The sequence below is a fragment of the Urtica dioica genome, chromosome 8 (genome assembly GCF_054948205.1).
Source record: "Urtica dioica subsp. dioica isolate 48M chromosome 8, U.dioica_male_clone48M_v1_H2, whole genome shotgun sequence".
In the NCBI taxonomy this organism is placed as follows: Eukaryota; Viridiplantae; Streptophyta; class Magnoliopsida; order Rosales; family Urticaceae; genus Urtica; species Urtica dioica.
In genome coordinates, this window is record NC_142763.1 from 39630265 (window position 1) to 39652277 (window position 22013).

A 22013-nucleotide genomic window follows, 5' to 3' on the forward strand; every position below is an offset into this window, starting at 1 on the left:
CCCGGTTTTAAGATCATGGAATGTCTCGAACCTGAGAAAGTACTACTGCTAAAACCAGTAAGAACCGAACTACGTCCGACTTGATCCCTACATAAGGGTACGTAGGCAGTCTTTCTTTGCAAAGGCACAGTCTCACCTTAATAAAAATACTCAAACCGCTCATTTCGAGAAAACTACAAAAATATGATAATAGGTCTCCGGAGCCCTCACTTCGTCCAAGAGGTCCAGACCCCGGATTAGGACTACGGTGTGAACACCTCGCGACTAAGGCGAGATCCGAAATCTTACTTCATCATCTCATGTAACATCTTAATTAGAGGCCGCACCTCGACAAGGTTCACCTCGCCCAAGAAAAACAAAGTGAAACTTTTTAGATCTCAGCGATCTAAAAGACTTAACAACGTCTGGGTAAAATTCATTTGATTACTTCAGCCTAAGGGAAATATTTTAGATACTCGGCGATCTGAAAGACTTAGCGAATTTAAAAGATATCATTATATGACTTCGGCCTAAAATCTTAAGGGAAACATTTTGGATCTCGGCGATCTAAAAGACTTTACAGATTTAGAAAACCCGAGTTGACTAAGTCTTTGACTAAGTAACATTTGAGGGAAGCCCTCAGAACATAAGGGCGACCTAAAAGACTTAGACAAATTATAAAACATTCATGCATTCATAAAATAATTTGGCGAGCTAAAAGACTTGGAAAATATTTAAGGAATGAAAATTGCATTAAATAATAAATGATAACAAATAATCCAAATAAGATAGGGGTACCAAAGCGCCCTATATTTGTCTCAAATTGAATAGAAATTTTGTCCAAAACAAGCGGGCCCTAATAACAAAAAAAATTGAAAAACCATAAAATCCTCAAAACAAAATAGAGATGGGCTTAGACTTGGGGCTCGACCGCGGCGTCTGTCCGCTCAGGAGTAGGCGTGAATGCCACCACATTTTCATTCTCCTCGGGGATAGAATTCAGGACCTCGTCAGTCTGATCAAGCATGGAGCCATGCTCATCAATGACGGCGGTCTCAATTTTGGCTGCGGAGGTATCGGCGGGAGATCGGTCCGAGTAGGGAGTGAAAGGGACGTCCTCGACCTCGGGGATGGCAATGGCCGCGTAGTCGGCCTCGTAATGGGCAATGTCATCCTCGGTAACCTTCATCTCGCCAACCCAGTCCGAGATCTCGCCCTTCAAAGCCTCCGAGATCAGCTCCCTATTTTCCCGGCACTGCTCAAGTTTTTTCAGGACATGGATGGCCTCGTCCGTCTTTCCCTTCGGAGCTCGGTACTTGAGAATGTGCTCCATATATCGCAGCGAAGTCGCCTTCTTGGCCGCATGCATTTCCCGATCCCGGTCCGCCTTCACCACCCTATTTGTCCCAGCTAGCTCCTCGAGAGCGTCCTTCAGCTCTTTATCCCGATCCGCCAGCTCGACATCCAATTTTTCCTTGTCTCTTCTCAGCCCGTCCGCATAAGCGCCCCACTTTTGGATCTTGGCCTTGTTGTCGTCGAGATCCACATACAAACAATGGGCCTTGGCGTAAAGCATCCTTGGCCAGGAGATCGTCCTGGAGTGCGGCGATCTTCTCATTCATCCATTAAAGCTCGGTCTGAAGAGACTCCGTCCCTTTTTGAACCTCGGCCAGCTGCTCTTGCTCGGCCTTAGCATCGCGAAGACGCTTTTCATAGCGGAATAGGCCTCGATTCAGTTGGGTCGACAGTTGAAAATAACAAAGTTCGAATTCGATTAAGTATAAGAGCTCGCCGTCGAAAAATCTCTTAAAAATTTTACAAAGTATAACAGGTCGACTATTTGAAAAATAATACATAAAAGAGAATTCTTACCCCGATGATAGTCGAAGCCATCATTCGGTACCAGCCCGACTCAGCAAGCTCGGGCACCTTCAGGAGTGCCATGTCAGACCAAGTGAGCTGGTGTAGAAACCCAGCCGAGGAGTAGATGTCGTCGTACAACATGTGATCTTGTGCATAATGAAAATTGACGACATGCTTCTTCTTACGAGAAGAAGCTGGGGTGGTCCCAGCTCAGCCGCTGATCCGTGAGGCTCTACTACCCTCAGCAACGGCCTTACCTTTGTCACCCCAGGCCGCTGCGGCCACGGGGATTTCGGTAGAAGGCTCTCCCTCACCCCCTTCGGGAAGTTCCGGGACCTGGTCTCTCTTCTTCTTCTTCTTCTTCTTCCTTTTCTCTCCTTCCTCGGGCGCTCCGCCCTCGGGAGCTCGACCCGCCGGCGTCTTGCGCTTCTTAGGCACCGCCACAACCTCGGCGCCTTCATTCGCGCACTCCTCCTCGACCACTGGAACAGCAGACTCGGGGGCTTGGGCCTCCAAAACGACCTCAGGCGAGGTCACAATCATGTCGGGCGCTTCGTCCGAATTCACCAGAATTACCGGGATCGAAGACGCCAGCGGTGGGTGAGGCCAAAGAATTGTCGAACTGACCTTCTTCAAAATCTTCTAAAACAGTCGGTGGGTGAGGCCAAAGTTTGGCTGAAATGAATCTGTAGGAGGAAAAGCTCGGCCAATCTACAATGCCCTCCTGCAACTCGTGAGCTTCTCGGCAAACTCTACTCCTTGAGAGGGCGCCCTTATCTTTCCTGAAAAATAAAATAGACAAACGTTAGCCTACTTCGCTAGCCCAAAATAGTAGAACAAAAATCCATGCATACTCGGCGAGCTCGCTCACGTTGCATCGTGCTTACCTTAATCCTGAAATGAGACATGTCATTTCACACCTTAGTATTCTCATTTGAGAAAGTCAGAGTTCGGACTCACTATGTGATTCCGAACAAGGCCTATTGGTGAAGTACTAAGTTGTGAGAATGTCATGAGTAACTTTGTGAAGTTCTCATAGATATGGAATTCATGTACAAGATTGCTGAAATGCAATGAATATCACCTCATGCTTTGTTCTTTGGAATGTGAATAAATGAACTGGCCAGTGTCCAAATTGAGTCTTGACTCTTTTGGATGAAACAATGTGACTTGTTAGCTCATCGTCAATACATTGTTTCTAACTTATTCACAATCGACAAAGGAGTTGAGGAAATAACAGCTAGAATGGTAAAATGGTAATTTTGTAAATCCCGACTACCTGATGATATTTATGAAGGGTAAACATTGATAATATTCAGTGGATCCACTCATCACAATTAGTTGAATTCTTTAGTAGAAAATAAATTCATTTGAACCGAGAGATTCTCAGTGTCAACTCTTTAGTGGAGTCAGTTGACATTAAGCTAAACTTGGAAAAGGTTTGTGAACTTTTGAGTCCAAGTATTTAGCTCAAGCTTTGTTCATTTGGATCCATGAGGTCACTGTCACGAATCACATCGATTAGGAATAGTTAAACTGGAAGCTAAGTCAAAACAAGAACGAAAATTGTCAAAAGGGTATTTTTGTCTTTTGAGACATAGCATGAAATGAATGTCAATAAATTTTTTTGACAAGGTCATTTGATGACTTAATAATACTCGGCCATGACTTGATCATTGGGCCTTGTGGATTAATTTCATTTCATAAGAATTTTATTGAAAATTCTTAATGGGCCTTTTTCATGTTGTCATGAACAAATGAAGAGATAGAGAGAATATTTTGTGCATAAATGTATCAAGATACTTGCCAAAAGAAAAAGAGGAAATAAATTTCCTCTAAGAGGAAAACAATATGGGCGGCCAACTAGGGCAAGGAGAGAGCAAAACATAAAAGGAAAGAAATCCAAGAGCCTTCTAGATGCTCTATGGCCGTGTGAATCAAAGAGGTAATGGGCAATATTTGCTCATGAATATGTGATATTCTATAGAAGAGGAAACTACCTTATTGAAGGTAAGACCTCTCCTATAAATAGGAGCCTCATTCCACACATTTCAATCATCCAAGTTTAAGAGATTTGAGAGACTCTCTCTCTAGAACTTGGCCGTCCCTCTCCTCTCTCTCTCTCTCTAGTCAATTTCGTTTTATTGTTTTGGCACCTAGGTCCTCATTTGACCTAGAGTTTAGCTCTGCGACTTCAAGACTCGTTCTTAAGTCGACCTAGAGTTTAGCTCTGCGACTTCAAGACTCGTTCTTAAGTCGTAGTGTTTAAAAGTGCCCACTCACTAATTCCTTTTATTTCGAGTGATTTAGTGATAGAAACTTTCGTGGTTGCTCGAGGTGCCGAGAAAAGAAAGAGAGACGTGCTGCGAGGGAGATGAGCGTTGCAACTTTCCAAAAGCTTCTCAAAGTTCAAGCTTCAAGAAAGGTTAATAAACTTCTATGCTCATAATAGTTTTTATTTACATGTGCTTGCTCTTTGTCTAGGTTAGTAAAAACCGTTTTACTTGAAAAAGAAAATTTTTAAAATTCCGCCGCTTAACGAAGCGTTAAACTTTTTCTTAAACCCTAGATCAATTCCAACACGGGTCGTGTTTCGAGTTCGCCTTGACAACACAAAGACGGACTAAATCCATCAATGTGAGCTCGACGTTTTCTTTGTGGGCCACAATTATTAGACCCATCACCATCCTAACAAAATTCGGACACATCTGGGGTAGGGTCAACCAGAGAGCCTGGACGAAGTCGAACTGGAGAGGGTGGATAGGAAACCTTAGCCCGCACTTCTCTAACCAAATTTCATATACACACCAAAAACCCTCCACGACGGTGTCGGCAGTGGCTCCGGGAGGGGGAAGAAGGATTTTAATTTCTGGGGGGATTTGGTATTTTTCACAGATTCCCCTAAGGTCGGTCGAGGTCACGGCAGAGGGTAAAAGAATATCCTCATTTCCTAAGGGTTGAGACCCTGACGGACGAAGTCCTGAGCTCGACATCTAAAACTAAAGTTCTTAAGGACGAAGTGTTTAAAAGTATGAACTTGTTTGAGTTCGCTAGTCGAACTGAGAGTGAGAAATAGCCGAAGTGTAAACAAATTCAAAGAACTTAGAGAGAAAACTTGAGTTCAAAGTAAGAGAGAAAAGAAGAAAGAACTACCTTTTACCACAAGTGACGAGAATATAAATGAGAAGTGACTTTACAAGAGTGTAGAAAAACTTGAGATATTAACCAATGCTCCCAAGCCAAATTATATTCACTCTACAAGAGTGTAGAAAAACTTGAGATATTAATTCTCGTGTTCTTCACTTGACAAGAGGAATATTTCACCCCTAATCTCATATATTCGAAGACACGTGGCCAAGTCTGCTCACGTCACGTGTCCGTAAGTGTTAATCCAAAAAAACGTCTTAACACTTTAGTGCTAGAAGGAGGCGCGGATAGACCTCAATACGCACGAGAGGAGCGCGATATCCAATCTGGAGACGTGGTCGTCGCGAGCTGGAGGCGTGCGAGACCAGACCTGTAACTCGCGGACCCAAGATGTCGGTGCCGCCTGCGTCGGGCAAGCCCATCCCCCACTGCGCAAAGCACCACGCGAGGAAGAACGCGCCGGAACTGGGAGATGCACATCGCCGGAGAGACTTAGATCGGGTTTTCTTCTTCACAAATCGCGGACGTCGGCGCTGAGCTCGCTTCCTCGCGAATTGGAGAAACACAACACTCTCGGCTGGTCCGCAACTCGCCGATCGGAAAGAGACCTTGTCGGACCAGCAACACAGATCTCCACGCACGCGGACCCAAAAGGAGCACCCCCAAGCTTTGCAGATCCAGGACCCGCGGGTCGCCAGAGAAGGTGAACGCCGCCGAATCCAGAGCGCGCCGGTCCTCATCGCGCGGTTCAAGAAACAGAGGTGCCTCGAGCGTTGGCCCTCCACACCGTGTAGATTCGAGCAGTCCGACCAACCCTAGCCTAAAATCAGGTCGCCCGAAGGAGGGCAAAGCTTGAGAGTCGCGCAGGCCACAAGGAACTCTGGAGAAAGAACGAGCCGGGCCCGAGAATACCAATTGCTTGCCGAGAAAGCCAGACGATATTTTTCCCCTTTGGTCCATTGATACGCGCAAAGGAGATTGGCTCGAGGAAGGCAGATGAGAATCAAAGAGAGAAAAAGATGAGGATTGATACAATGAAGGAATCAGACGAGGAAGAAGGGGCCGAAGAGAAGGATCTCGAAATCTCGTTTCTGCCCTTTGATTCAACGAAGAATATGAAGTAGACAAGCTCTAATGTGAAGAAGAAAAGGAATGGAGCACGTGGGTGTTTGTTTGTGAAGGGTTCCTCCAATAAGTCATTTAGAGAATTCAAAATCACTTTAAAAGAGGGACCTTTTTCATTATCACTTTGAAAGCTTTTTTTGTCAACTTCAATGACTTTTTGAAAATCATCTTCATCTTCAAACTCAAAAAAAAAAAAAAAATCATTACATAGATATGAAAAATGGGAGTTCAAGTCCTTGAAGCCCTCAAAATCATCAACTTCAAGGTCATGGACCCCACCATCACCATGTGGGTTGGTGAAGTCCATCAATGGAAAAAAAAAACATGTGGAAAGTGACAAGTGAGTGACAAAAAATTATTAAACTAGCAAGAGATAAAAGACCCATCTTGAAAAAAGAAGATGGACTTTTCCAAGCAAAAAAATACTATTTTTCTCTCTAGAACTCCACACAAGCACCTAAAAAAATAAAAATACAACATCAAAAAAAGGACGGGAAGAAATCAAGCTAAGAAAGCTTAGAGAAAAAAAAAATTTTAAAAAAAGAGAAGCGAGAAAAGGCTTCAACGAACTGAGCCAATATTGGAGTAGTTCCTAAAGAGTATTTCGTCAAATACATGAGGTCTGACAGTTGGAAGTACTCGAGATTGCTAGAACACGAAGTTGTGGCGATCAAATCTCATCAAAATTGGATTGAGATGTGGCGCAAAGGTAGGTGTAACGTTGCTGAGGACTCTACAAAAGTCAGAGCAGATGAACTCTAAGACTCCATGAGAGTCATTGGACGAAGCTGGATTGAGAAAAAAAAAAAAAAAAAAATCACAGCTCTGATGCCATGTTGAATTTAGAGAGAGAGATTTTATTTTAGAGAATCTCAACCGTTACATTGAGTGTGTCTCAGATCTAATGTAGATGTTGTAGAAGACACTGCCAGCATGGCACATCATAGCCAGCCAGCTTGGCAGTACTTTACAACTCACACAAACGACATTAAGAGTAGTAAACGCTACAAAGTACAGTACGACAATGTAAAGGAAAACTACATAAACATAGTAAAACGACTCCATCACTCTAAGATTTCATAATTAATTTTGGAAATAAACACGTTGAACTTGAATCTTTAGATTATTAAATATACTCTAAACATTTTTTAATATCTTAAATGAAATAACGACTAACGTCTCAGTTGAGCTGGATGGTCCATCCCATATTGTCCTCGATTTTTCCGGTTTGAATGCCGATCAGCGTTTTATACAGTTTATGAGATAACACCTCTTTTCCTGTTTTAAATGCAACCCTACATATACAACCGAATTAAGTTAATTATATACAAAATAAACAGGTAATAATAATGAAACAAAGTATATTATGTTACCGTTTGTGGCCATATGTTATGGTGCCAATAGCATTAACAGTCACAGCCGTCCCAGTGCAAAAGGCTTCGTCCGCCTCAATTAATTCGTCTATCGAAATTAATCGCTCTTCAACCTTTTAAATAACACAAATATATTTAGTTTTATTTTATTTGTTAAAAATATAGAGACTAAAATTTTTTACGATTATTATAAACAATTTATCACTTTAAAAAAAATTAATTTTAAGGTAAAAAAAAATGAAAATCAAATTATTGCACATTTTAATTATTTCATTCAATTAAGACAAACTTGGATTATTTTGTAAATTCATAACTTTAAATTAGCTATTTAGCTACATCAATCACATGTAATAAAATTGATATTAACGTGAATATCTAAACACAATTATTTTAAACCAATGTAGACCTATATTTTATTTCAAAATAATCTTCTAATTTAATAATTATATCACCTGGTAACCTGAACTACGAGCAATTTCAATAACGCTGATACGTGTGATTCCGGGGAGAATTGTCCCTTCTGATACCGCTGGTGTTGATATAACATTTCCCTGATAATACGACAATCAAGATCAATAATATTTTTATAATGGGAAAGTAATATTAGTAAATTCCCTGGTATACCTTAAGCATGAAAATGTTACATGTACAAGCCTCTTCAACATATTTTCCGTGAACGGAATCGAGGAATAACACATCGGAGAACCCCTCAGTTTTTGCCCGAGTCAGTGATTGGTACACGTATATATATAAAATTAAACTTTTATTTCATTTTCGAGCTTTAAAAAATTAAAACCTTGGAATTTTTTCTTACAGGTGAGTAGTTTGTAATAGACTTTACACCTCCGGTTCCTCCAGGAATGGCTCTGTGGGCTTTGTCCTCCACAAGCAAGTTCATGGCTTGCCGATCCTAAACCCCCAAAAGAAAATATTTAAAAACGAATAAAATAAAATATTTGACACATGAATTAAAATAATTTTTTTAGCCCTACCTTAAGGTAGCTATTTCCAACTGTGGAAGCATAAACCAAGAAAGTATTTTCCGGCGCCGGACTGATGCCCAAAATTGGGCCGCTCCCCATCAGCAAAGGTCTTAAATACAACGCACCTTTTCCCGACGGAGGGACCTATTTATTTTTTTAAAATAATTATAAAAAATATGATAAATAAAAATAAATTCAAGAGTATAAATTTTTACTTACAAAACGCTTGTTGGCAAGAGCTGTTTGTTTGACGGCGTCGACGAATTGCTCGATCGACGGCGCTGACATGCACATTCTCTCGGCTCCCATTTTCATTCGCATTGCGTTCTCTTCTGGCCTAAATATTTGAATACCACCATCCTCTCTTCGGTATGCTTTTAGACCTTCAAATAAACCCTAAAACAAAACACAATATGTCATCCTAGATAAATTATTGTAATCATTATTCTAGTAGATTTAGTTGCACTACAAGAAATACCACGTTTAGCGACGAAACTATTAGCGACGACTTAATCGTCGCTAATAAATCGTCGCTAATTTTTTGGTGCCAAAAATATTAAAGTTTGGCGGCAAAGATAATTAGCGACGAATTTATCGTCGCTAATTCTTTTTTGTCGTCGCTAAGTTCCCGGGAAAATAATTAGCGACGATAATATCGTCGCTAAATGTTTTTTTGTCGTTGCTATACAATTAGCGACGATAAAATCGTCGATAAATGTTTTTGAATTTTGACGAATTTTAAAGAGGGAAAAATCCCTCACATTTAATTACAACGAAATGATTTAGCGACGAATTTTGAACATTTAGCGACGATTTAATCGTTGCTAAATGTTTTTGAATTTTGACGAATTTTAAAGAGGGAAAAATCCCTCACATTTAATTACAACGAAATGATTTAGCGACGAATTTTAAACATTTAGCGACGATTTAATCGTCGGTAAATGTCTTTAAATACCAGGTCGCGTATCAGTTCCCTCGTGAGCTCCCAAACCCTAAAAAAAATTCAATCGGCCATCATCAACCGAGCTCTCTCTCTCGGCAGCTAAACCCCCCACAGCACCACCCTCTCCTCATCTCTTCTTCTCCGTGCTTGAGCTCGGCCAGCCGCCCATCTTCGAGCCGCGTGCACACCACCAGCCGAGAGGAGAAGGTCGCCGCGCGTCCTAGGAGCTCCGGCGAGCACCTCCGGCGAGGGAAAAAAGGGTGAAGACGGTCCAAATGGTCCGACTCTTCAAGTGAGGTATGGATTTCTTGGGCTAAAGTGAAAGATCCGAAAATTAGGGTTTTGATGAAATTGATTTGGGGGTTTTACATCTGAACGTGGTTGATGCTTTGTGATGTGATTTGTGCTCGGTTTAGTGTTGATTACTTATGGGAGTGTTGATTTTGGACTGAATTCTTGTTTTGATTGTGGTTTGGACGGGTTTTATGTGTGGAACGTGTTTTGGCCGTGTGTTTGTTTGCTCAACTGTGTGGTGTGAGTTGAGATTTTGGGTTTGTGATGTATTGATTTTGTTTGAGGCTATGATGATGATCTCTTGGATTTATGAAATTTCTTGAGTTGGATTGTGTTTTTCTTTGGCCGTAAGATTCATTTGGCCGTGTGTCTTGTTCTTCTGCCGTGTGTTCTAAGGGGTTGATTGTGATTTGTTATGGTTAAGTTGATGCTCATATTTGTGAAGGAATTTCTGGTTGAATTAGGAGGCTATGAGGATTTTTGGAATGTTATGTAATTTGGTTTGGAAATGGTTATGGCCGTGAGTTGTTTTGGTCTTGAAATTTTTATTTGACCCTGTGATTTTTGGCCGTGAGCCATATTGTGATATTTGTGGCATTGAGACTGTTTTGTGATGATGAAAGTCTGAGCCTCGGGAATTTTTGAAGTTTGGAGTTGAAAGTTATGATTTGTGATTTGAGATGAGATTGTACGTTACGGGTTTTTGGTTTGAATTTAAAATGTGGATTTAATGACAAGGTTACGAATTTTGTGACAAGTTAGTTTGGATTCGTGTTTGGTTGTTGACTTGGTTGGGCTCGGGTTTTTGAGTCGAGATGTCGGATTTGGAATTTTGGATATTGATAAGAGTTTGGATTTAAGAAATTAACTCGATGTCGGATTTTCGCGGTTTGATGACAGATTTGGGCGGACGAGCGGGAACCGGACGAGTCAAAGGTGACGAAGCCGGATTTTTGAAGTTTTCAAGAAAGAGTTATCCAAATTAAAGCTCGATTAACTCATGAGTTTTTTAAATCGCTTATAGCGTTTAAATACTCTCATTTGGTTATTGAAATGTATTTCATTTATTTAAATAAATAATTTATGATTATTTATTTAATAACGTTCGAGAATTTAATTAATAACCACGATTCAATTTCAAGTATTTTATATATAAGTTCATTTCGATAATATAATTTGATTTTTATTTGATTTTTCATTTTAGAATTTCATACACGAAAAAAAATAAATAATAACTAACGATCATAAAAAATGAATGATTTAAAAAATTGAAAAAAAATTAATAATTCGCTAATTATTAAAAAATTAACGTATTAGCGACGACTTAATCGTCGCTAATTCGCGCGCGAAATTCACCCGCGGGAATTAGCGACGATTAAGTCGTCGCTAAATAATTAAAAAAAAACTCCTAGTTTAAACATTTAGGGACGAAAAAATCGTCGCTAATATCGTCGGTAAATATTTAGCGACGATTAATTCGTCGCTAAATATATTTAGGCACGGGCATTTAGCGACGATAAAAATCGTCGCTAAAATCGTCGCTAAAGAGATTTAGCGACGATTATGGGGTCATTAGCGACGAAAAAAATCGTCGGTAAATGTCCTATTTGTTGTAGTGAATTGGTATATAATTCATTAATAACTTAAGTACCTGTCCATAATTGAGGACCCCGGAAAATGGACTGAGCTCTATGTTTCCATAGGGGATGAGACTTCCTTTCGAAAACAATTCGCCTTTTGAACATTTCATTTGGTACATGAAATCCGTTGGAACAACGTCGAATCCGAGCCCTTCCCATTCGATCTCCGCGTATTTCTCTTTTTCGATATGATCGCTGCCAATATTATCGGTATTAAACCCTAGTAATGATCTATAAGATGACAACATTATTTCTAGTGTTTTTTTCCTTTTGACATTCTCTAGTGAGAAACAATAACTTGACATGCATTTCATAACTGGCTAGAGCTAAATCTGAAAACTACTGAATTTTCGCAGATTTGAAGAGACTAAAAATGATAATTATATATAAGCCCAAAAGAAAGAGAAAAAAAAAATTAAAAAATATTGGCATGCATGAGGTGTGCTAGGAGAATTAATGAGACAATAAATTGAGTAAAAATGAAAGAATAGACACCTGCTGTGGGGTTTGGCTTCGCAGGTCGTTTTCACTGAAGGAGCCATTATTTTCTGAGAAGTGGTTATTGCGAATAAATATGTATAAGAGATATATCACACTTTTAAGCCTTACTATCCATAATAGGGCTGTAAGTGGTAACTGTATATAATGGAAGTACATGCGCATTAAGATACAACCTTCCAAATAATAATATAATCGTATATCATATATATATATATATATATATATATATATATATATATATATATATATATATATATATATATGCGTGATAGCTCATCATATGTGACGAATTATTTGTGCCTCCCAAGCAATCCTCGTGACCAAATACAATACAGACAAACGAACAGCTTCTCGGAAAGACTATCAAGAAGCTCAGTTGCATTGATAATATTTAACATGTATGTAATGCATGCATGTGTGTATATATATGTGCGTATATATTGAAACTCGATTCAAAACACGCTTGCTTGATTCCTGAGACGTTATAATATATAGTATATTAGTACTTGTTTTGGGAAAAAAAAAAAGTAATATATATATATATATATGTATATATATACATATATTATAATGTATTTATTTTGTTGATAAATTGTCTTAATCTTATATAATACTCCGAGATTTCATATATGTATATAGTTCCGCACGAATAATGCTATAATAATTGTGATAGAGATCAAAGATATATACATGAGAAAAAGGAAATATCTGATAATTAAAAAACTCTAATTCTGCGTAGAATGTTTAGGTTCTTTAATCATCTGAAGTACTTAATGTACAATCTTATAAAATGAGAATGCAAAATAAAATTAGAAAACTGATAATGTAAATATTATATAGAGGAAAGTTATCAAAAGAAAATTAAAGACAACCACAGATAAACAGCAAAATTGATATCAACTATTTAACAACAGAGAATTAAGTCAATGGCAATTGAGATAATCTTTTTCTTACAAACAGAAAGAATAAAAATAATAAAAAAAAAAAAAAATCTAACCTTTGAAGTTTAACGAAGAATCTTTCTAGTTTTTCTTTCTCTTGTATCCCAACTAAATAATGAGATGCTGATTATATGTGTACCATATATGTTATATATACGCACACATATACAAATACGCGTAAGGCGATGGAACTGTGTGTGAACACAAATCAAACAATGTACAGAATATAAGTTCCACGTACTAAAAAAATTTTCCCTAGGAATTCCACGTACTATTCTGATTTCTGACTTATTACAGAAAAAGCATGACGCTTTTGCTGCATGCTATTTGAATTTCGCACAGGTGTAGAAGTATAATAAAAATAAGGATAATTTACAATAATACTACCTTACTCGATTAATTAAGTGCACCCTAAACTCGGATTTTTAACAAAAATTACTCTGAACTCACATTTATGTTGATTTTTGTCCCTTCCGTCAAAATTTATCAGTTACCATTAGTGAGTTTCGCACGTTTTAGACAGGTGAGCTCACTATCGAGGTTATAATGGTCTTTTAAGTTACCTAAGTTAATGTTCTTTATTAAGTATATAAAAGCTGTATTATTTTGTTTTTATTTTGAATAAATAAATGGGTATCAGGTGAAACTGAGGAAGAAGAATGGTAAGAGCAACAAATGGGTATGCTTTGTGTGCAAGCGGAAGCAGTTGATTCGGAAGATTTTTGCCAAAGCTCAAATCATCTTCTGAAGGCCGATCATCCTCATCTTGACAACAACAAGAGACCTCGTCGGAGAGAGAAAAGTTGACGTCAGGAAGCTTTGCCAGATCTGCAACAGATCTTTCCCCACCATGAGTTGAGGAAGCATCGTGCAAGAGAAGGGGCACGAGGTCTGAGGAGATCTGGTCCTCGGAACTCGAATCAAAGAGGAGGAAGCTCGACGTCGGACTAGTTCGTCGCGCGTCATCAGAAAAAAAAAATGGCCGCCACTAGATTGGTTCTTCGCTCGAAAAAATATGGTAGTCGAGTCCTTCCTTCTCGTTCAAGAAGCTTCGTGAATGAGAGATGACGCAGAAGATTGGCACGACGGAGCACCCAGATCGGAAGGCAGGGGTGTGGTCTCCGGAAAGATCGAGCTCGTCACACTACTACAAATTAACATATTGGGTGCGGAAGGGTATTAGGTGCGACATGTCGCACCTAAATGTCGCACCTAAGAACATATTAGGTGCGACATGTCGCACCTAATAGTCCTCCATGCGCCTAAAAATTTCGCTGATGTTTATGGCTATCCGGTGCGACTTTGTCGCACCTGATATGAAATTGTCGCACCGGATACTATTAGGTGCGACATATGTCGCACCTAATATCATTGGGTGCGACAGGTGTCGCACCTAATGGGTAAAAAAATTTAAAACGGTCAGAAGTTCCCCCCGAATGTTTTGGGTTCTGGAATTTCACATTGGGTGCGACAGTGTCGCACCTAAAAGTCATATTAGGTGCGACACTTATGACTATTAGGTGCGACAATGTCGCACCTAATAGTTTTAGGGTATTTATATACCCGAGCGTCTTCTTCTTCGCCCAACCTCACTCTCTCACTCTCTAACTCTCTCTTCTCTCTCTCTCTCTCCGACGCTCGTCCCCGGCGCCACCAGCCCCGCCTCCAGCCCGACCGACGCTCGTCCCCGGCGCCACCAGCCCCGCCTCCAGCGCCCGACGCTCGTCCCCGGCGCCACCAGCCCCGCCTCCAGCCCGACGCTCGTCTCCGGCGGACCAGCCCCGCCTCCATTCCCGGCGCCGTCCTCCAGGTAAGCCTCACACTCTCTCTCTCTCTCTCTCTCTCTCTCTCTCTCTCTAACTCTCTCTTCTCTCTCTCTCTCTCCGACGCTCGTCCCCGGCGCCACCAGCCCCGCCTCCAGCCCGACCGACGCTCGTCCCCGGCGCCACCAGCCCCGCCTCCAGCGCCCGACGCTCGTCCCCGGCGCCACCAGCCCCGCCTCCAGCCCGACGCTCGTCTCCAGCGGACCAGCCCCGCCTCCATTCCCGGCGCCGTCCTCCAGGTAAGCCTCACACTCTCTCTCTCTCTCTCTCTGTCTCTCTCTCTCTCTGTCTCACTCTCTCTCTCTCTCTGTCTCACTCTCTCTTCGGTGCAGGGAGTACAAGTGGGATTCTGTTTGGCAGTGCAACCAGGTGAAGAAGAGATCGGAATTATCGGACGTACGTAAAACACGTTAGATATTTCAATGCCTTGTCAATCGGTCACACAACTAATCTTTTTTTTTCCTTTTCTTCTTTTCTTTTTTTGCAGAGAACTTCTTGAAGGGCTATAGACCAGCTCCCGGCCCACCCTCGGCCCAGCCATCGCCGCAGCTTGGTCACTCGTAGCCCCGTCGTCTCAGTGCCTCGTCGTCGCCTCGGAAAAACGTTAGGTATTTGTAATTATTAATATTTATAGATTATTTAATATTTTTAGATTATTTCGTATAGATTAATTAGTAATATATATGAAAATAGTAACATGTTAGATTAAATGATAATAGAACTTTGATGAAAATAGTAGCATATAGTAATAGTCAATTTTTTTTAATAATGTGTAATATGATAGATTAGATTAATTAAGTTAATATATTAAATTAATTAGTAACGTGTTTAGTGTAATTTAATGTAATTGTAACATGATTTGTTTAAGTATTTAGTATGTTAATAAGATAGTCTTGGTTCAATTTAGTATTTAGTATGTTAATAAGATAGTCTTGGTTGGTTATATATGTGTTTTTGTTTTAATTGCAGATTTTGGTTAGTCAATATTTTAGGGGAAACTCTGCCGAATTTTCGGTAGAATAAAACGTATATCTCAAGAAAATTAACTCTTTTGATAATATATTTTAACGAATTAACTAATTTGTCGAAATTGGTTAACTCGTTAATGAAATCAGTAGTGAATTTGTATATATTAACGAATTCTAACCACTTTTCAAAATTAATACATGTCAATCACAATTTCTCTTTCATTCTTACAAATTCGCTCTCGAATCTTTCAAATATTAACGATCCACTATCAATTTCCTAACAATTCATCACTCTCAATTTCATAATAATTCACTCTAAATTTCAAATATTAACGATTCACTCTCAATTTTACCTCTCAATTTCCTAATAATTCAATCCTACAAAATGAATTCTAACGATCACTTCAGCATCGATTCCATTGACAATAGAATTGTCAAATATCGACCGTCTTAATCATCGACACGAAACTGCTACGGCCGAGCTTGTTAATGTCGTTGAAGATGATGAAGAAGTGGATGAAGAAGATGAGGCGCTTGCCGTTTTTGAGGGAGACGATGTTGATGTCGATACTAACATTACATCGAGTGACAACGATGAATGACTAACACCATGTAATAACCGTAGTCGTCGAATAGTAATTACATAGTAATTAAAAATACTAACTACAATTCATTTTGCAGGATGTCTACTTCAGGTCAGGACCCATCAGGAGGAGAGCATGACCCCCCGCAGATGCCGAGGAAGAAGCGGGGACCAACGACTGGCGTCGTTTCTGCGAGAGCTCGTGTTGGGACCCCTGGAGCGAACACAGTTCGCTACGATCAGAATGCGCAGGCGTTCTACCAAGACGTCAGGGAGCAAAATCCGTTGATCGGGACGTTCCAAAACCGATTAGGAAACCTGATCAAGAGTACCATTCCAGTCGACCTCCCAGACTGGAATCATGTGCCTGCGCAGAGTGTGGCGGCTCTTATGAACTCGATTCATAACGAGTATAACTTCGTTTATGCACATCCCGAGAGTGGCGAGCTTGTGCCTGCAGATCCTATTCGCAACGAGATTGATATGGCTATCATTCGCGATGCGAAGAGGATGCGTCGTGGCCAGAAGTCGAGGTTGTCGCAGCTCTTCTTCAAGACATTTTGCGGGAGTAAGGACCTCGCTAAAAGTGAAACTCCCGATGGCTACAACCAGGAAGCCTGGTTGAAAGCAATAGAGGTGTTCGACTCGCCAGAGCATAAGGTATGAGTTGAACTTCCGATGATTATTCGAATTTCTTAAAATTAAACTTCACGTATTTATGTCTTGCAGGCGAAATCTCTCCGCAACCGGGAAAATTCGAAGATGAAGAAGACGAAGGCGAGGCAAGGCTCGCTTAGTTTTTTTGGTCATCGCTCGAGGAACGTAAGTCTCTTAAAATTAATATGTAATATATATGTGATTCATATTTTAATGTTGAAAAATTACAGCGAAGAGAAGATGGGAGTATAGGCTCGGCTTTAGCGATATGGTTAGAAAAACACCAGGACGCTAAGGGATCGTGGACGACGGACTTCGCGAAGACGCAATACGTAAGTTAATTTTTTTTATTTACTATATTTAATTACTTTATTTCTTCTTATCTTATAAGTTTTTTGTGGTTTTATTTTGAAGGATCAAGTCACCGCCCAGACGATAGATATTTTGCGGCAAGCGGAGGAGCAAAACATCGTGATCTCCCAAGAAGATGCGGAGATGTACGCGATGCGCGATGTTTTGGGAGTGCGCAGAGACTGGGAAGTCGGTTTAGGGCCTTCGATCCCAAGGTCATCGTTGGGTGTTGCCCAAACGCTAGATGGAGGCTCGTCAAGTTCGTCATCTCAGACCGATCCATTGGTTGCCGAGATGCGAGCTCAGATGGATGCCCAACAAGCGAGCTGCAACTGATGCGGCAACAGATCGCCTTCCTCAGCCAGCAGCACAACCAGCCTCCCACGACTCCTCAACCTCCGCCTGCATCGCAACCAGGTGGGACGGATCAGCAGACGCCAGGTTCCACGCCAGGTTCCACGCCAGGTTCTATGGATTACTTGCGAGATCGTCCTTACGGAAGCGGCGGAACGAGCGGCAGCGCGTCAGGCAGCGGTGGACGAGGACGAGGAAGCGGTTCTCGAAGTTCTGGCAACTTATTCGGCAGAGGAAATTCTACTATCGATAAGTTTTATAAGAAAAAAAAATAGGAATTAATTTTTTTTCGTTTTTTGTAAAGAATTTGTATTTTTAATTAAGAATTCTATTTTTAGAATATTATTTCTAATTCATTTAGAATTTTGTTTAATTAATATTATTTTGTTAATTTACTTTTTTTAATTTTGTATTTTTTTTTAATTAAACAAACGTATTGGGTGCGACATTGTCGCACCGAATACCATGGCGCGAAAACTTTCAGGTGCGACATTGTCGCACCCGATATGCCATTACCCGCCAATTCTACAAAATTTGGCAGGAAAATAACTTGGGCATTAGGTGCGATTAGTCGCACCTGAAAATGTCGCACCTAATGGGGTACCTATTAGGTGCGACATGTCGCACCCAATACCTTCTGCGACGGGTTATCAGGTGCGACAGCGTCGCACCTATTGTCGCACCTAATAAACCATTAGGTGCGACATTTGAGGCATTGGGTGCGACATCCGTCGCACCGGATAACGTCTTTTGTCCTAGTGTCAGCAGATCTGGAAGGGACACCCCTAGCGGACCACCAAGAAGGAGAAGCATGTCGGAGTCAATGGTGGCAATCCCTCTTCGCGCGAATCAGGGATGGTGACCGTCGGTCGATCTCTGTCGCATCAACCAAGAAGCTTCCCCGAGCCAAGATGTATCAAGTCCTCGCCACACGAGTCGGAGAGGAAGGACCTTTAACAAAATAATAGTGTTTTATATATTTAATAAAGAAAATTAATTTAGGTAACTGGAAAGACCACTATAACCTCAATAGTGAGCTCACATGCCTAAAACGTGTGAAACTCATAGATGATAACTAATAATTTTTTACGGAAGGGGCAAAGATCAACAAAAATAGGAGTTCAGAGTAATTTTTGTTGAAAATCCGAGTTGAGGGTGCACTTCGTTAATCGAGTAAGAGTTCAGGAGGGATTCTTGTAAATTATCCTAAAAATAACGATATACACACAGTACCAATGGTCCAATTTTAGTCACCGGAGAGATATCAACATGTATTATAAATACAAAACATTAAAAAAAAAATAGCCAACTTAAACGTTTGATATTACTAAATAGTCAAGGTTTGGTAAATATTAGGTAAATAACCATAAATGATGACGTGACTTAATATGACAGTGGGTATTTACTTAATATTTACGTTTGTAAATATATAAAATTGGTTATTTACCTAATATTTACCAAACCTTGGCTATTTAGTAATTCTCAAGGTTTAAGTTGGCTATTTTGCTAAATTACCCTTGTAAATATTTGAAATACTTTTACAGATTATCAACAAACATATTTGGCAAGTACTTTATAATTACAAATATTTGTTGCAATTAGCCAATCATTTATCTTTTTTAAAATATCTATGCTATAATCTGAAATTCGATCTCAAAACGGGAGTTTCGCCAGTATTTCACCGAGCTTAGTCTCCCCTCTTTTGAAAGAGGCTAAGTTTTTTGTGATTGATTATTGGCTTTTTTTATTAACAATTAGGGTGTCTTATAAATAGACTTAAGTTTACAACATAATGGGTCGGGCCCAAAAGCATAAACCTAATTACACCCTAATCAATTATCTAAAATCATAATAATAAAAAGGCAAAATTTAAAAATCTAATTCTACAACTTAAAACCTTGAATTCGTAATTAAAAACCTCTAATTTCCCTAATTGATAACCCTAAATACTATATACGTAACAATCTAGTCCAAATTTCATTTTATTAGGAAAATAATCCACCACGCCGAAGTTAATTAAACTAACTGTTCAGTTAATTAAATAAATTGAATAATTAATTCAATTAATTGAACAGTTAATTTAATTAATTTTGATCTGATGGACTATTTTCTTAATGAAATGAAACTTGTACTATTTTTTAAAGAGGTGTGGATTGTTGGACTACTGATCTAATTTCCTCTTATAAATAAAAAAAATTTAAAATTTATACTTTTTGCATGATATCTGTGAATAAATGTTTTCGAAAAATGGTATTCAAAATACAACAAAATAACACTAAGATACTAAGGATGTGAAGTGAACTTTTATGGTTTACAACAAAATACAAATGAAAGCTGTTTTGTATATATAAAAAAAAATACATAAGTTTTTACTAATTTATAAAAAATTCAAATACAAGATAACAATTAACGACAAGCGTTTAAGAAACAAAAGCAATTAGATATACTAGTTAGAAACAAAAAAACTTACATATATATATATATATATATATATATATATATATATATATATATATATATATATTGTCTATTTAAGTATATAAGAGATGGGATATCTAAAATGTAATTATAATAGCTAACAAGAACTAATTATAACTAACAAAATAATACAAGCTCATAAAATAAAAATAAAAAAACTCGCAGCCATCGTTGGTGACGTGGTCGAGTGTTCGACGGAACACTGATCAAGGATGAGATATCGTTTATCAGTACCCCGCCGCAACTCAAATTTTACAGATGAACTAAAAATCAAGGGTCAATTTTTCAAAGAGGCTTCTCGTGCGTATTCTGGGAAAAAAAATATAATCGACATCAATAGATTTCCATTACCTGAGAGGCGTAAACTTAAAATGGTGTATTAAAAAACAATTAGATACAAAATTACTTAGTATATATATACTTAACATTATTATTAAGATAAAAAAAAATTAAAATTAATATTATTATAATACATAATATTATTATTCAAAAATTAATTTATCTTTTTTCTAATGATACAAGCTATTTAACCAAAGTAATATCTTCATTTCTATTTATTTTATCGGTATACCGCATATTGATGGATAAACCGTTCAAGGGTAAATTTAAAGGATAGGATTAAGGTAAAAAGCTTAACAATGGAAAACAGTCAAGTAACTCGGTTTCTCAATCATTGACACTGACACACACAGTTTGGAGTATGACTAAAAATTTAGCTTTTTGGATAGAAATTAATAAGATAAGAAGTTTATAACTTGGACTTTTCTATTTTTCCAAGCAATTTCTTAAATGCTGTCAATTTATGAAAATTTATATCTATTTACTTTAGTTTACGACTTGAACTTTACTATTTTTTCTAAGCAATTTCTTAAATTCTGCTAATTTATGAAAATTTATATATATTTACTTTAGTTTACGTTGGCACACAGTAAAGAAAAAGTTTAAAATACATATAAATCCCCCAAGGGAAAGTATGTAGTGTGTGATTACAACTAATAAACCAATTTAAAATCATTAACCCATTTATTTTGCGTTTATATACTATCTACTATAAAATTAGATATTGTATTATATTATGATATCTAATGTTAATGCGATCTCTCAGATAGCACTTGCGGGAGACGTGCAAGAGCAGGTAACACATACTTTGTTTTTGAAGGCCTTGGGTTATTTGTGGACTTCGAGGAGCTCGAGGAAGATTGGAGTGACAGCCCAAATAACCAAGAGTCTTGGAATAGTCTTTGAATCACAACTAAGGGGGAGGAATCAACTCTTTTTAAAGTCGAGAAAGAGAGAACACTTAGTGGTCTAAATAAACTTGAAAATTCCCTCGATCTATGATTCTAAGGAGAGATTTGAGAGTTGTGGTGGTGGCTCTTCGCGTCAACTTCTCGTGGAAGTGAGCTTCTCACCGTTATTTCCTAGAAAAGAAGAGAGAAGAGTGAACTACCGGGGTGGAAGAGTCTTGGTTACATTATGAGTGGAGGGGCCTTGATTTGATAATTCTTTTTTTGTCTCAAGTATGTTTTAGTGAAAGAAATCAAGAGAGTAGAGAATTTGGCATAGTATTACTATGAGTAAGAGAGAGTTACCTCAAAGTGATCGGGAAAATTATGCTATTTATAGAAGTTTGAGTGCGTTGGGTCGTATTTTGAATGTGTGGAACCCACTTAGGTGAGAAGGAGTTTCGGCCAAAAGAACTTTTGGTTTCTGGGCGAGAAGAGGTTATCGCCAGAAAGTTTTTTTACTTCTGGACGAGAAGGCTTTCTGGCCATATGTGTTATGGCCAGAAGGATTTTTTGCTTACGGGCCAGAAGAGATTTTGGCCATAAGGGTTTTTGGCTTTTGGGCGAGAATAGGGTTTTGGTCATAAAATATTTTGGCTTATGGAAGGGAAGGCCTTTTGGCCAAAAGGGATTTCCTAGCTAGAAAAGGTTTTGGCCAGAAAAGTTTTTTTGTTCGTGTTTATCATTCGACTGTCATTTTTTCTCTTTTAATGTTGTTTTCATC

At 39.0% G+C, this 22013-nt stretch overlaps 2 protein-coding genes across 2 annotated transcripts; one reads left to right on the forward strand and one right to left on the reverse strand.

The window, feature by feature from the left end:
- Positions 1 to 7004: 7004 nt before the first annotated feature.
- Positions 7005 to 12895, reverse strand: LOC149389762 (branched-chain-amino-acid aminotransferase 2, chloroplastic-like). The gene is made up of 10 exons (XM_089622866.1): positions 12846 to 12895; positions 11843 to 11895; positions 11359 to 11542; positions 8690 to 8866; positions 8480 to 8614; positions 8300 to 8397; positions 8112 to 8226; positions 7940 to 8038; positions 7488 to 7600; positions 7005 to 7409 (listed from the first exon to the last, which is right to left on the reverse strand). Exons 2-10 carry the CDS (start codon positions 11887 to 11889, stop codon positions 7295 to 7297), a joined length of 1083 nt encoding a protein of 360 aa, XP_089478992.1. The 5' UTR covers positions 11890 to 11895; positions 12846 to 12895; the 3' UTR covers positions 7005 to 7294.
- Positions 12896 to 16756: 3861 nt separating this feature from the next.
- On the forward strand, positions 16757 to 17507 carry LOC149389763 (uncharacterized). Its single transcript, XM_089622715.1, has 4 exons — positions 16757 to 16823; positions 16893 to 16985; positions 17051 to 17152; positions 17235 to 17507. The coding sequence occupies exons 2-4, from the start codon at positions 16926 to 16928 to the stop codon at positions 17505 to 17507; spliced, it is 435 nt and encodes a 144-aa protein (XP_089478841.1). The 5' UTR covers positions 16757 to 16823; positions 16893 to 16925.
- The last annotated feature ends 4506 nt before the right edge of the window (positions 17508 to 22013 follow it).

Excerpts from the sequence above, each read along its gene's own strand:
- LOC149389763 (XM_089622715.1), top strand. The coding sequence starts at position 16,926 with ATGAAGAAGACGAAGGCGAGGCAAGGCTCGCTTAGTTTTTTTGGTCAT. Across the intron at positions 16,986-17,050 it reads TTGGTCATCGCTCGAGGAAC|CGAAGAGAAGATGGGAGTAT; the intron begins GTAAGTCTCTTA and ends GAAAAATTACAG. Across the intron at positions 17,153-17,234 it reads ACTTCGCGAAGACGCAATAC|GATCAAGTCACCGCCCAGAC; the intron begins GTAAGTTAATTT and ends TTTATTTTGAAG.
- LOC149389762 (XM_089622866.1), bottom strand. The coding sequence starts at position 11,889 with ATGGCTCCTTCAGTGAAAACGACCTGCGAAGCCAAACCCCACAGCAG. Across the intron at positions 8,867-11,358 it reads GGGTCCTCAATTATGGACAG|GGTTTATTTGAAGGTCTAAA; the intron begins GTACTTAAGTTA and ends GTTTTGTTTTAG. Across the intron at positions 7,601-7,939 it reads CTCGTAGTTCAGGTTACCAG|GTTGAAGAGCGATTAATTTC; the intron begins GTGATATAATTA and ends GTTATTTAAAAG.